The 14516-nt window shown below is 52.2% G+C and overlaps 1 protein-coding gene across 1 annotated transcript in view; it reads right to left on the bottom strand.

The window, feature by feature from the left end:
• LOC311225807 (extracellular calcium-sensing receptor-like) overlaps positions 1–14516 on the bottom strand; it is a gene marked incomplete at its 3' end in the record, with an annotated part of 67331 nt that overhangs the window by 18867 nt on the left and 33948 nt on the right. The window contains exon 6 of the mRNA XM_084311201.1: positions 299–515. Within this exon, the coding sequence (XP_084167327.1) occupies positions 299–515 (217 nt within the window). The remainder of the gene's footprint in view (positions 1–298; positions 516–14516) is intronic.

Here is a 14516-nt window from a genome sequence, read left to right as displayed (position 1 = left end):
AATATAATAAGGGTACGGGACAGGGGGAAGGAGGTGTTAACAAAAGGAATAGAATGAGGGTCCAGGACAGGGGGAGGGGGGTGTTATCAAAAGGAATAGAATAAGGGTACGGGACAGGGGGAGGGGGGTGTTAACAAAAGGAATATAATAAGGGTACGGGACAGGGGGAAGGAGGTGTTAACAAAAGGAATATAATAAGGGTACGGGACAGGGGGAAGGAGGTGTTAACAAAAGGAATATAATGAGGGTCCAGGACAGAGGGTGTTATCAAAAGGCCATGAAAGGAATTTTCCACAACCTCCTCCCAGAATCGCGGCAAGAAGGGGTCCTCTGGAGCGTCCGGTTTGGAGGGGTGCAGGCGAACCAGGAAGTCTCGCAGCCCGGGGATGTGGCCTCGGCGGATGGCGAAGCCCATGGAGCCCTGGAGGATGGGGCGGTACCGGGCGGGAGCGGAGAGGACCGAGGCCGTGCTCCAGGCCTCGCTTGCCAGCCACTGGATCCCCCTCAACCCCTGCCTGAAGACAGCGGAAACACAGATCCAATGTTCAGGAAAACCCATTAAAAAATGTGGATATTTTTATCAGAAATAGAGAGGTTTCTGATACAGTACTCATCATTTTAAGAATAAATTGTTAAGGTAATTGGCTCAGACTGAGATAATTAATCTACCAGTAGAAAGTGGTACACTGCTCCCACAAACTCTTAAAGTTTCCCAACATAATTGGTGCATCAGCCAGATTTAAAAGTATAACGAAAGGTTATTCTATAACCTAGTTACATGAATACTGGCTGAGCGTCTCGCTCTGCCATATCGAGATAACCTCTTATCTCCACGCACCTAGCATGCACACGAAACAAACAAATGCACCCACTTGCACGTGACCACGCCACTCCCATGCGTCTCCCTATATGACGCCGGAAATGGTCACACTCACCCTTCCCAGTTCGATTTCCATAACCGGAAAACATCCCAGGGACCTCAGGGCGCTAAGAGTGAGACGCTCAGCCAGTATTCATGTAACTAAGTTATAGAATAACCTTTCGTTACATCTCATGATGGTATGTTATATATTGGGACATTGGGACACTGATACTTTATTACTTTATTACTATATTACTATTATTATTGACATTATTATTTTGCACATGTTATATCTTATGTTGTATGCCAGTGGTGATGTTCCTAACAAATTTCGTTGTACCAACAATGACAAATAAAGATCTATCTATCTATCTATCTATCATCACTGGCTATCGCGTCTCGCTCTGCCATATCGAGATAAGGGGCAGAGCGGATGCGTGGCCCGACAAGTGCACCCCCTGAGGGCCCATAAGCCCCAGCCAGGGGGAGGGGAGTCCCGTCCACCCGCGTTTTCCTTAATGATAAGCAAGCAGTGCAAGAATGCGGAAGCATTCTACCGTAGTGGCGTGCGGTAATGCGCCTTTCATTTTCCGCCGCCCAGCGCCCGTGCGTGCGGCGGCGTGCTCGCTCAGGTGCGTGCGTGCGCCGGCGTGCTCGCGCGAGGTGCCCGCGCATGCGCATGAGATCCCGCCTTGGTTCGACACGAGCGGAGCTCAATATATATAAGTCACCGCCCCTTATTCAGTATCTAGAAATAGCTCAATTGGCAAGACTACATGGCTGTGGATCCTATGGCTCGTTTGCTGGCGAGTTCGAATCCCATCGAATATTTTTTTTTTAACGTGATTTTTTTTTTTAGCGTGTATTCTTTCGCCGGTTAAGGTTAGGCATGGTTAAGGTTAAGGTTAAGGTTAGGCATTGTTTCGGAGTTGGTTAAGGTTAGAACGGTTAAGTTTAGGCACTGTTAAGGAGCTGGTTAAGGTTAGAGTTTGTCAAAGAGAATGGCAATATAATTTCTATGGTTAAGGTTAGGCATGGTTAAGGTTAAGGTTAAGGTTAGGCATTGTTTCGGAGTTGGTTAAGGTTAGAACGGTTAAGTTTAGGCGCTGTTAAGGAGCTGGTTAAGGTTAGAGTTTGTCAAAGAGAATGGCAATAGACAGCCTATTTCCGCGCGACAGCTCCCAAAGCGGGCCTGAAAAGAAAGGCGCTTTACCGTAGTGGCGTGCGGTGACGAATGCGGAAGCATTTTTGCACTGCTTGCTTATCATTAAGGTAGACGCCGTCCACCCGCCCGTCCTAACGAAGGGGGGGAGGCAGTCAACTCCACCAAAGTCCGATAGGGGGAACCAGGCACCCCTGAACGCACAGTACAGGCGGGACCACGTGTGACACAGCACCCCGCGGTCCACACCCACACACCCCTGCTAGTCCACCTGATGGCGGAATGCAGGAGAGGTCCCAGACCTCAGAACCGCCTGGGAGACAGAACCCCCAGTCATGTCCATGAGGTAAAACCTGACGAAAGGACCCGGGGAGGACCAGGAGGCCGCAGCACAGATGTCCTCTACCGAGGCCCCCCCTAACAGGGCAGCCGAGGCCGCCACACCACGAGTGGAGTGCGCCCTGATGTCCCCGGGGGGGACCTGTCCAGCCAACGTGTAGCAAAGGGCAATGCCCTCGCACAACCAATGTGACAGGCACTGCTTCGACAGCGCCTTACCCGTGCGAGGGCCACCGTAACAAACAAACAGTTGATCGGAAGCCCTGAGATCCTGCGTCCGACGAAGGTAAACCCTCAGTGCACGGACAGGACACCACAGGTGAAGGCTTGCCTCCAACCCACTAGCATGAGGAGGTGGATGAAACGCCTGAACCACAATATCCCTGGAGCAAAAAGAGCTCCGGATATTCCTTGACACGAAGGCCGGATCAGGCCACAGAGTCGCCTGCTATCGGCCCGAATAGACAGGTACTCCGACCGCACCGAGAAAGCACATGGCTCACCCACGCATTTAGCGGAGGTGAGCCAAAAAAGGAATGTGGTCGTAAGACAGACGATCCAATGGCGCTTGCTCAAGAGGCTCAAACGGGGCCCCCAACAGCCAGAACAGTTGGAGGTACCAACTCGGAGACAGAGAATGTTCCACAGGCTTGAGACGCCGTGCGCCAAGCAAGAACGTCCCACGAGAGGGTGGCTGAACTGTGTTCTGCCCTCCCTCGAACCATATGCCACTTCCCTGCGTAAGCCGCGGTAGTGGACGGAGCGCGAGCGTTCTGGATGGCGTTAACCACAGAAAAGTTAAGACGCATCCCCACCAGATTCACCCTTTCAGCAGCCAAGCCATTAGTGGCTGCCCCAGAACCGGAGGGAAAACAGAGTTCTGTGTGCCGAGACGGGGCCCGAGGTGACCACGGAACAGGCCACGGCGGGGCCACCAAGAGCTGAATCAGGGCCGGGAACCACACAGCCGTGCCCCGGCCCGGCGCGACCAGGATCAAAGTCCTGCGCTCCTGACACACCCGCCCCAACAGCTGAGCTATCAGGTGTATGGGGGGGGTGCGTACAGAGAAGGTATCCATCCCCAGAGGGGGGTTGTCTTTCCGACTAACCGAGAACTACAAGGGGCACTGGTGGGCTGCACGCAAACAGGTGCACCATGGCCTCCCCGAATCGGTCCCAGACCTATCTGACTATGTCCGGACGTAGTCCCCACTCGTCAGGGTGAGGACTGCCCAGCGACATCACATCTGCACCCACATTCTGACTGCCGGGGATGTGGAGAGCCCTCAGGCTGCGCAGATTGAGAGACGCCCATAGCCCATAGCCATAGCGTACTCCTCCCTGTCTGTTGACATACGACGCTGATGTCGTGCTGTCCGTACTGATCAAAACAAGCTCGCCCACCACAAGGTGGCCGAGCCGTTTGAGGACCAGGAGGACTGCCTTCAATTCCAACACATTGAATGTAGCGCAGACCGGGCAGCATGGTCCTGCCAATGAGAGGGCGAGGTCCCCCAGCACTGACATGGGAACCCTCAGCCGCTTCCACTTGTCTCTCACCGGATCTATTTCCATACTGGAAAACCACCTCTGTATCCTCCTCATGAAGAGGAGGCCAAGAGGAACCACAGAGTGAGCAGATGCCATCATACCGAGCAGGCGCATCATGGACCGTGCCGTAACCGCCCTAAGACGAAACCTCCCGAGCGCGCCGAGAACATCCACTCGCCGCCGCTCTGGGATGCCCATATAGACCTTGAGCTTAGAAATAAGCCCAAGTACCCCACCCGTTGACTGGGAAGAGGAGTACACTACTTCCAGTCTACAGCAAAACCCAGGCTGGTGAGGAATTCCACCACCTGCCTGGTATGAGACCTGGCGATCTTCCCTGACCGGCCGAGGACCAGAAAGTCATCCAGGGTAGAATAAAATTTGCAACCCCTGATGACGCAGAGGCCCCAGCGCGGTCTCCATGCACTTGGTGAAGATGCGAGGAGCCAGAGAATAGCCGAACGGCAGCCTCTGGTACTCGTACGCTAAGCCCTGAAAAGGAAGCGTAGGTAAGTCCTAGGAGGGAAGAGCGGGATGCGAATACACATCCTACAGGTCTATGGAGGTGAACTAGTACCCCACCTGACAGCGCTTAACAGAGCGGGTGACAGTCAACATTCTGAAACTTCCATGGGACAGGTCCAGTATGGGTCTGACCCCCCCCCCCCCCCGATTTCTCTGGGGCCAGAGAATATCGGGAGGAAAACGCCACACATCGCGTCCTCCCATGGGACCACGACGACGGCCTGTTTCGGCCAGGGCTGTCACTGCCGCGGACTGTTAATAGAGTCTGTACCAAACCCAAAAAACGGAGGGCGGGGCTGTGTAAACTGTAACACAAGCGCCGCCCTCAGCGTTCTCTCCATCCACACCGACATATGGCTACCACTGCAGCCATACGTGGTAAAAATTCCAAAGCGCCTCCGCCGCCAACCGCCGTTGGTCCGCTAGGAATCGTAGATAGGTGGCCCGGTCGTGTGAACACTTAAGGTAACGCACTTGCATTCAGCTTTTCGTTCAGCGTTTCTCTGATTGGCCACACGCCCACGTGACCGTGCTAGCACACGCCCTTATCCGCGCCCTGCCGCTCTGTGTGTTGCGCCGCGTTGCAGCGAGCGGCAGAGCAGCAGAACGAGTGACGCGTCTCTCTTCTGACCAATCAGTGGTCTGCATTGTTTCACGCAAACAATACAGTAACAGTAATAATCAACAATTATTTGTAAATAGAAGAAAAAGGAGTTTTTCATTGTTCAAGAGTGGATATATGTTGCAATCTGTTAAATAAAGTTTTCATTCATTCATTCATTGTCCTTGTGTTACATACATGGTGGTAAATACATGTTAAGATATTCAAAATCGTCACAGCAGTATAGTTTGTTTATACTTCAGAAGTATGATATTTAAACATGGTCCCCAAAATGAATGGAAACTAATGAGGAGCCTGACACCTGGGAGGAATGGGGGTGTTGCAGCGTTGGGGATGTTTAAAAAATATAATTTAATATATAATATAATATAATTATTTGTGCTTCACCTAATAATTTGGTCAGCAGCCTCCACTGATGTACAGTGATTCAAACCCCCTCAATGTGCAGTTTATAGTTAATCAGTCAGCAGCCTCCACTAATGTACAGTGACGAGTGAATCTGGTAGTTGTTTTATGATGTTATGAATAAAAACGTGAAATAACATATAATGTTACAATGTACAGTTTCTAGTTAATCAGTCAGCAGCCTCCACTGATGTACAGTGACGAGTGAATCTGGTAGTTGTTTTATGATGTTAAAAATGCGAAATAACATTATATAACGTTACAATGTACAGTTTCTAGTTAATCAGTCAGCAGCCTCCACTGATGTACAGTGACGCGTGAATCTGGTAGTTGTTTTGATAAATATGTTGTGTATTCGCGCAATTAGATTTGGACATAACATTACATTTCCGCATTTCATTTCCGCAAGGGACCTCTGTTGCTCGCGCCGCGCTGCAACACACAGGAGCGGCAGGCGGCGATAAGGGGGCGGGCTAGCGCGTGGTCACGTGGGCGTCGTGGCCAATCAGAGAAACGCTGAACGCAAGTAGGTTACCTTAAGTGTTCATGCGGCCCGGTCCCTCCCACTGTGCATTGTCAACCCTGGTCTCGCCAACCGCGCGAGCAGGGTGTCTCGCGGAGCCGGGATATCGCACCCTGACTCTACCAACGAGGTAATCGCACCCAAGGGGGGGACCCCGACAGAAGGGGCGGTCTGATACGGGGGGCGGCCATCACCCCTGGTGACATAGGCTCCCCTGCTGAGCACTTTCCCGGCTTAGCTTGCTGAGGACAGCCTGCTCTGCAGCTGGAAATGCATGGCGTGTGGTCCTCACACTGCCCGATAGGGTGGGTCTCTACACACCGTAGCCCTGTAGTGATATTACTACCACCCAAATTACACGTGCCTGCTGACCACCGCGGGATCGGAAGTCCAGACGGGGGAGGCACTAACGTAATACCCGGCCTGGCGAGGGCGGGGCTGGGGGGAACCCACGCTGCAACCTCCTGGGCCTGGAGTTCCCCCTCTGACAAAATTGTTTAGATACAGGGAATCCTGTTCCGTCAACAGATACAACACCAGGCTCACCAAACACAGACGCAGGACGGGTGGCGTGGGAGCCGCTTGACAGCACAGCATTCTCATAGACAGACCCAGGCCTAGCTAGCAACTGGGTGTCAGCCCCTGTCCCCATGAGAAGCGAAATGTGGGGCCGCTTGCGCTTCACTGGAAGAAGCGGCCCGCAGCCAAAGGGAACAAATCAGAGCCCTGTGTCCCGTAGCGTAGCGGGGGGGAGTAACCGGAAAGCATGCTAGGCATAGCTAGATGGCAACGTTTTTTTAGGGCGTGCCCATCTAATATAGCCGATCCCTCAGGCCGCCGAGGCTGTCGGCCTTGTGATCACCTGTTTTCTTTGTGTCCAGGGTATCTCAGGCGGGGGAAACATGGCCGCTGGCCGGGGGCCTCACCTCTGGCTGCACGGTGTGGGGCAGCGTGGAGCCCAGGTCAAATACCGCCCGTGCCTCCGTGGACAGACCAAGTGTTACGAAGGATCAGATTAAACCGAATATATATATTTATTGATTGATATATATTGCATAATATTTGTATATCGTTTGATATCCCTTGTATATTCCTTGTACATATACACGGTATATCCCTTTAGCCTAGTACAGACCATACTATTTCATTCTCCTATTGGACAGCGGTCCACAGGCGCCATAGCCATACCTCCAAGGTCTGGTTCAAAGTCACCGCCGGGGACTTGCCTGGACATGAACGGTTCTGCGCAAGGATATGAGACAGGAATAAAGCTGGTACTAGTTGTTCACCTAAACGTATAAATACGGCGCAGGTGAATACAGAAGCACTTAGTAACTAAAAGTTGAAGCCTCACCCACGATACAACGTGTGGTGAAGTATGGCCTGTTTGGCCCCAGATAGAGCATTGAGACCGCGTGCGAATTAATAACTGAAGTATCAGAGTTTAACGCTGTACCGTCGAGTTCGACCTATTCTATTAAGTCAGTAATAGTCTATTTGTGTATAGTGTATCGTGCGGCTAAAGTTCTACAGTGACCAGCATCACCAACGTTTCCTCGTACCAGCTAGAGTGCTTATCCAGGCTGGGCTGCTTACCATGGCGCTTTCACCCGAGGGGCCCTAGACGAGGACCGTGTGGATTATGTATACTGGATAACCTACCGACGACTGCATAGCCCTTTTCGGCTGGATTATATTTGCTTTTGGTCCTGTAATTGATGGAGCGGAGAATCGCCGACACCCACAATTGTGTGGGATTTACCCTGTGAGGAGCCGCGTCGAGTCCGCCTCTCAGAAGCCTGAGGCCGGCTAGCTTTCTTCCATGCGGAGCTGCATGCTATGGAGAACAGCTGTATTCGTCTGTGGATCAAGATCTTATTGCACCGTCTCCTGTACTTGGAGTCTCCTTATCATCGTTGACCCAGACTCTACTACCGACAAATCCTCTACCCTTGCTGAACAGTGACATCTCCTTAGCAAATGACCTCAATACCTTCTATGCGAGGTTTGATGCTGGTAATAACAACACCAGCTCACAAGCCACGGCAATGGGGGGGGGGGGGGGGGTCGGCTGCTGATGGAGGCGCAGTGTTCAGGGTAACAGAGCATGAGGTGAGGCGGACCTTTAAAAAAGTGAATATCAGGAAGGCAGCAGGTCCGGACGGCATCCCCGGCCGCGTCCTAAAAGTCTGTGCCGACCAACTGGCCCCAGTATTCACTGACATATTTAACCTGTCCTTAGAACAGGCTGTCATCCCCACCTGCCTGAAGAAGTCCACTATTATCCCTGTACCCAAGAAAGCCAAGCCTGCTTGCCTCAACGACTACCGCCCTGTAGCTCTCACCTCCATAGCCATGAAGTGCTTTGAGAAGCTAGTAAAGGGCTACATCTGCTCCTCCCTCCCCATCAACATGGACCCCCTGCAATTTGCATACCGCCCCAACAGGTCCACGGAGGACGCCATAGCCCATGTGCTGCACACAGCAGCATCACACCTGGACAAGAGGCAGGGGAACTATGTGAGAATGCTATTCATCGACTACAGCTCGGCATTCAATACCATAGTCCCCTCCATACTCATAGCCAAGCTCAGGGACCTGGGCTTGAACTATGACCTCTGCCAGTGGGTCTTGGACTTCCTGACTGGCAGACCCCAGGTGGTGAGAGCAGGCAACTGCACCTCCTCATCCATCACCCTCAACATAGGGGCCCCCCAGGGCTGTGTTCTGAGTCCCCTCCTCTACTCCCTGTACACACACGACTGTGTGGCTCAGCGGAGTAGCAATACAATCATCAAATTTGCTGACGACACAGTGGTGGTGGGCCTGATCTCTGCCAACGACGAGAGGGCCAACCTGGAAGAGGTCAAGGTCCTGGCGGGATGGTGCCAGGAAAACAGCCTCTCCCTGAACGTCAGCAAAACAAAGGAGATGATTGTGGACTTCAGGAGGTCGGGGGTCAAGGACTACAGCCCCCTCAGCATCGACGGGGCACCGGTTGAGAGAGTCAACAGCTTTAAGTACCTCGGAGCCTACATATCCGAGGACTTGACATGGACCACACACATTGACAGTGTTGTGAAGAAGGCACGACAACGCCTCTACTTCCTCAGGCGCCTAAGGAAGTTCCAAGTCAGTCAGAAGATCCTTAAGAACTTCTACTCATGTACAATAGAGAGCATCTTGACCGGCAACATCACCTCCTGGTTTGGGAATAGCACTGCACAAGACCGAAGCAGACTACAAAGAGTGACACGTTCAGCCGAACGCACAATTGGAGGGGGGCTCCCCACCCTCCAGAACATTTACAACAAGCGTTGCAAGGGCAAGGCTAAGATAATCATTAAAGACTCCAGTCACCCGAACAACTGCCTCTTTGAACTGCTGCGGTCAGGCAAGCGATACCGGAGTCTCAAGGCGAGCACAGAAAGACTCAGAAGAAGCTTCTATCCCCAGGCCATCAGGCTGCTAAACAAACAATGAATGAACACTACACAACAACAACCACCAAACGCACATAGCACACACATCCACACGCACACACTCACTTTAAACAAACACACTGTAGCACCCACTCCACACACTTTATAGCACACACCCACTTTAAACAAACACACTGTAGCACCCACTCCCCACACTTTATATTTATTGATGAAGGATTGCACTACAACTCGTACACCTTACTGTAAATTGTACCTAAATTGTACCTCATCCCATTTCTGCTTTGCACTAGATAGTACTGTACATTAGTACACTGCATAGTATTGTATATTATATGGTAACTCAGAACATTGTACATATGTCTATACCGAACACTGTGACCTCATTTTCTTCTTCTAAATTACATGCTATACTATGTTATTTGATACTATCTTGTCTAGCACAGTCTCTGGAGCGTAACAGTAAGAAGCATTTTGTATGAAAGTATTCTGTACTTCTGTATGACAACTATTAAAGAAACTTGAAAGAAACTTGAACTTACAACCGGGGGGACCCTACCAGTATCTCCCGCTATATTACTAGTGTACCATAGATATAATTCCTAAGATTCAGGTTGTATTATTATCTCCTGCGTAATATGAGAATGGACATTCGTTATTGATTTGCCTACGCACATTCCTTTGCCTTATAAGCGCATCCAAAGTAAAGTAAAGTATATTATGTACTATTATTGCTGCTAATAAATACTTAAATCCAGTTTTGTGTGGAACCGAGTCATTGTGGGAAGTGTTCATCATTAGATACCTGTGTACTGTATGGCCAGTAGGAATGTACATAAGACGGTAGTGGTTTAATGATACCATACTTATCAATACAGTCAGGGAATTGTACCCCTCAGTTACAATTGGTCCTTCGAGCCGGATGGTAATTAGCGTAATATTAATATAGTGGTATTAATATTGACATGGCCAATGATGAACACTCCACAAAACGGTTCTCTTAAAATAGATCGCCCGCAGCGTAGACGGCAGACACCTCAATACTTAGAGGATTACGTTGCCAGTATACTACCTAGCTTTCTACAGACGGTAAACGCGGAAAAAGTAGATAGTAAAATTATGTCCGACCCTACCGACCAGGCTACCCCGCCAGTAGAGACCCTAGTGGGTTCTAACGTAACTGACCAAGCTCACGGTGGGGACCAGGAGGGACCTGACATGACTTTACCCCCCGCCAAGACCGAAGAAGTAGTCCCCGGAGAGCTCCAGGATAAAGAAAGCCCTCCAGGGATGGAACTCGACCCACTACAAGAAGGGACGAGCACCCCGGAGATGGATCTCCTCGATTCGCCACAGGAGAACGGATCTCCAACGAGTACTACCAGGAGCGGATCACCTCAACCAGCGTCTTCCCCCAGCGAGGCGGACAAGATGCTGGCGCAGGCCTTCCTCGCCAGCCTGGCAGCCTCAACCGAGCGCGATCGACTCCAAGCACAGACGCTTAGTGAGCGCGAACATTCTTCCATGGAAAGAGAACGCCTTCAAGCGCAGCAACGGAGTGACGAAGACCGTATACGTCTAGAGATTAGACGCCTCCAGAGGGAAGAGAATATGGGAAGAGACCGCGCCGAAGCCCAGCGCGCCGCGGCCGGTGCCCAAAGAGAAGCAGAGCGCGACCTCGCTCTCACCAAGCGCGAAGCCGAGCGCGACAGATTACAAGCGCAGATAATGGAGCAGCTGATTACCAGGGCAACCCCCCCTCCCTCCGCACGGGGCTCCAGGGCCTCGTCAAGACAAGGGTCAAGGGCACCCTCCCCTACCCGATCAAGCGACCCTGAGCCCGACCACCAGAGAGAGCCTATACCCCTCTCCGAACCCCTTCTCCGACCGGTCCAAGCGAGACCCAGCTACAGGGAAGAACCGGTTTACACCGCGGAGAGGCTAAATAGACGACTACAGGATCTAGATGACCTGCCAGAGGAAGAAGAAGAGGGAGAGGAGGAGAGTCAAGCCCAACAGCAGCACAGTACTCCACAGGACCAGGAGGTCCAGTACAGCCCAGGCTTTACCCCCGCGGCTCTGCGCTACAGACCCCCGACTCAATTCACGGGTGAGCTTGACGCACAACCAGCCCCGAGGAACAGCACCTGGGTACGCGGGCCTTGGTACCCAGCAGGTACCAGCCCACCACGACACGTAAGAGGAGACTCGCCTAGGAGGCCTCTCCTCCAACGCTCACCGATGTGCCAGCCATCCATGGCATCGTACCTTGGCACACCGACATTCCCGGACTTCACACATGAGAACAGAGCACAGTACACAGAGCTACGAATGTGCTTAGAGACAATGATGTCCGATGTAGCTGATGAACCGTACAAATATGCTATCCTACTCAAGCACCTCAAGGTGCCCCGAGCGCACAATATAGCGCTGGCATATTCCACCTCTACTACCCCATACACCGCGGCTCTAGCAGACTTCGACCAAAGATATGGACGCATATGGGACTACGTAATACAAGAGATAAGGAATATTGACCGTCTACCCCCAGCCACAGACAATCGCTCACTAGATGACCTGTCTATCAAGGTACAATCCCTGGTAGGGATGCTGGGGGCGCAAAAGGAAAAGGGTATGTACGAACTACACGCAAACTCTAATGTCGAGAGGATTTTAGAGAAGCTTCCGCCCACCCGACAAGAGCGCTTCAGGCGGCAAAGAGACCACCGTGATCCTAACGGTCCCGAGCCATCCCTCCTAGACCTAGCCGACTTCCTGGCGAGAGAAGTCAACAGCCTACGGTTGGATACGTTCGTGCGGAGCACACCAAGCTCCAGAGAGGGACCTAGGAGAGCAAACGATGGCCGCAGATTGGTGACCGTCATGCACCAATCAGAATCAGTACCGAGCAACAAGAACCACAGTACCCCCTCGATGAAAGAGAAGTGGAAGATGGTGTGCCCGTACTGCGAAAAGGAACACTGGCTGTCACACTGTGACACGTTCAAGAAGATGACCGCCGACGAGGTGAGTCAATGGATAAAGTCCAACCGACGCCGTTACCGATGTGCATGCAGTCACATGGCAGCCGATTGCCGCTTAAAGAAGAGGTGTAGTCGGTGTGACGGAGCCCACTTAGACGTCCTACATGACAGTAACAGAAGAAAGCCTGCACCCTCAAGCAGCACAAAGGCAAGTGTTATGTACATTGACCCCGCCAACAGCGGGGGCGCCCGGGTGCTCTTAAAGGTGGTCCGCGTAACATTGAGTTACCAAGACAAGGTCATGGACACCTACGCCGTCCTTGACGACGGGTCAGAGAAGACCCTTCTCCTCGCGTCCGCTGCGGCCCAGCTGGGGCTGCGGGGGAGCGAAGACCAGATGACGATTCGGATAATAAGAAGAGACCCAAAGACGATAAAGGGCGAGAATGTCTCCTTCACTATCGCAGCAAGCGGGCAGCCAGAGAGACGGTATAGAATCACTAACGCTTTCACCAGCCAAGACATAGGCCTGTCGCAGTACACCTACCCCATCGCCAAGCTGATGGATAAATATGTGCACCTGCGTCAACTACCTATACCGCTCATAGACGGTGCCACCCCGACCCTGCTGATAGGCTCCGACCATGCAGACCTCATCGTCCCGATGGACCGGGTCCACACAGGGCCCAGAGGCTGTCCTGCAGCAGTCGAGACCCGCCTAGGATGGACACTACAAGGCCCCCTCGCTAGGTCTCTTAACCGAACAGCAGCCACTAGCTGCCTCCACTCCAGAGTGACAGAAGAAGACACCACCCTCCTACAGCATGTCGAGAGGCTATGGACACTAGAGACAATGCCCTTTAAGAACGAAAAGAAAGACATTCGTTCCAAGGAAGACATTTATGCTATAGCCCTCCTCGAGCGGGGGACAAAGAGAGTCAAAGTCAACGGAGTGATGAGATACGCAACTCCACTCGAGAGGGTATGCCTACCTTCCACGCCCAAAAAGAAGCGACGGAGCGGTATCTATTGAACACAGAGCGGCGCCTAGCCAGAGACCCCGCTCAAGAGACTGTGTACCGCGCTGAGATTGACAAGCTAATCACAGCGGGACACATAAAGAAAATTGACATTAAAGAGGCCGATCAGACGACCGAATCATGGTACGTGCCGCACCACAAAGTCCACCACAACGGCAAGGATCGTATTGTGTTCAACTGCAGCTACCAGATCGGATCACAAAATCTGAATAAAGAGCTCTTGCCTGGCCCAACACTCGGCCCCTCTCTACTAGGCGTGTTACTACGTTTCCGCCAAGACAAGGTGGCCATCAGCGGCGACATCAAAGGGATGTTCCTGCAGGTGCGACTAGTGGAGGAGGACAAGCCCCTGCTGCGGTTCCTATGGAGAGAGAGGATCGGGGACGAGCAACCAACCATCTATCAATGGGAAGTCCTCCCTTTCGGAACCACATGCAGCCCATGCTGTGCTACGTTTGCACTGCAAAAACACGTCGCAGAGGACCCAGCAGCTGATGAAGAGGTCCGACAAAGTGTAGGAAATAGTTTCTACGTGGACAACTGTCTGCAAAGCGTCTCGACGCCAGAAGAAGCCGAGGCCCTCCTACTCAAGCTCCGCGCCTCCCTGATCAAAGGCGGCTTTGATCTCAGGCAGTGGGCCAGCAGCGACCCTCAAGAGACCTGGATGGCGACCATCCCAGGAGAAGCCCAAGAAATGACATTAGGACTAGTCTGGCGCTTCAAAACAGACTTGCTCCATTATAAACACACACCCCTGACCAAGGAGCAGGGAAGGTCGACTGCACTACCGACCACAAGACGGAGTGTATACAGAACACTCGCCAGACAATATGACCCGTTGGGATGTATTCTACCTTACACCACCAGGGCAAAGATGATTGTAAGAGCGTTATGGGACAAGGACCAGGGCTGGGACGACCCCATACCCGAACACCTTGCCTCCACATGGAGAGAGTGGGAGACAGAACTCAGCTCACTCCCAGGTGTCAACATACGCCGCAGCTACTTCCCACCCACAGTGAGGCCGGAGACGTGCCAGATGGACCTGCACGTCTTCAGCGAC

This window comes from Notolepis coatsorum (assembly GCF_963971535.1).
Source record: "Notolepis coatsorum genome assembly, chromosome: 1".
Taxonomy (NCBI): Eukaryota; Metazoa; Chordata; class Actinopteri; order Aulopiformes; family Paralepididae; genus Notolepis; species Notolepis coatsorum.
This window is presented reverse-complemented; position numbering and strand designations above follow the sequence as displayed.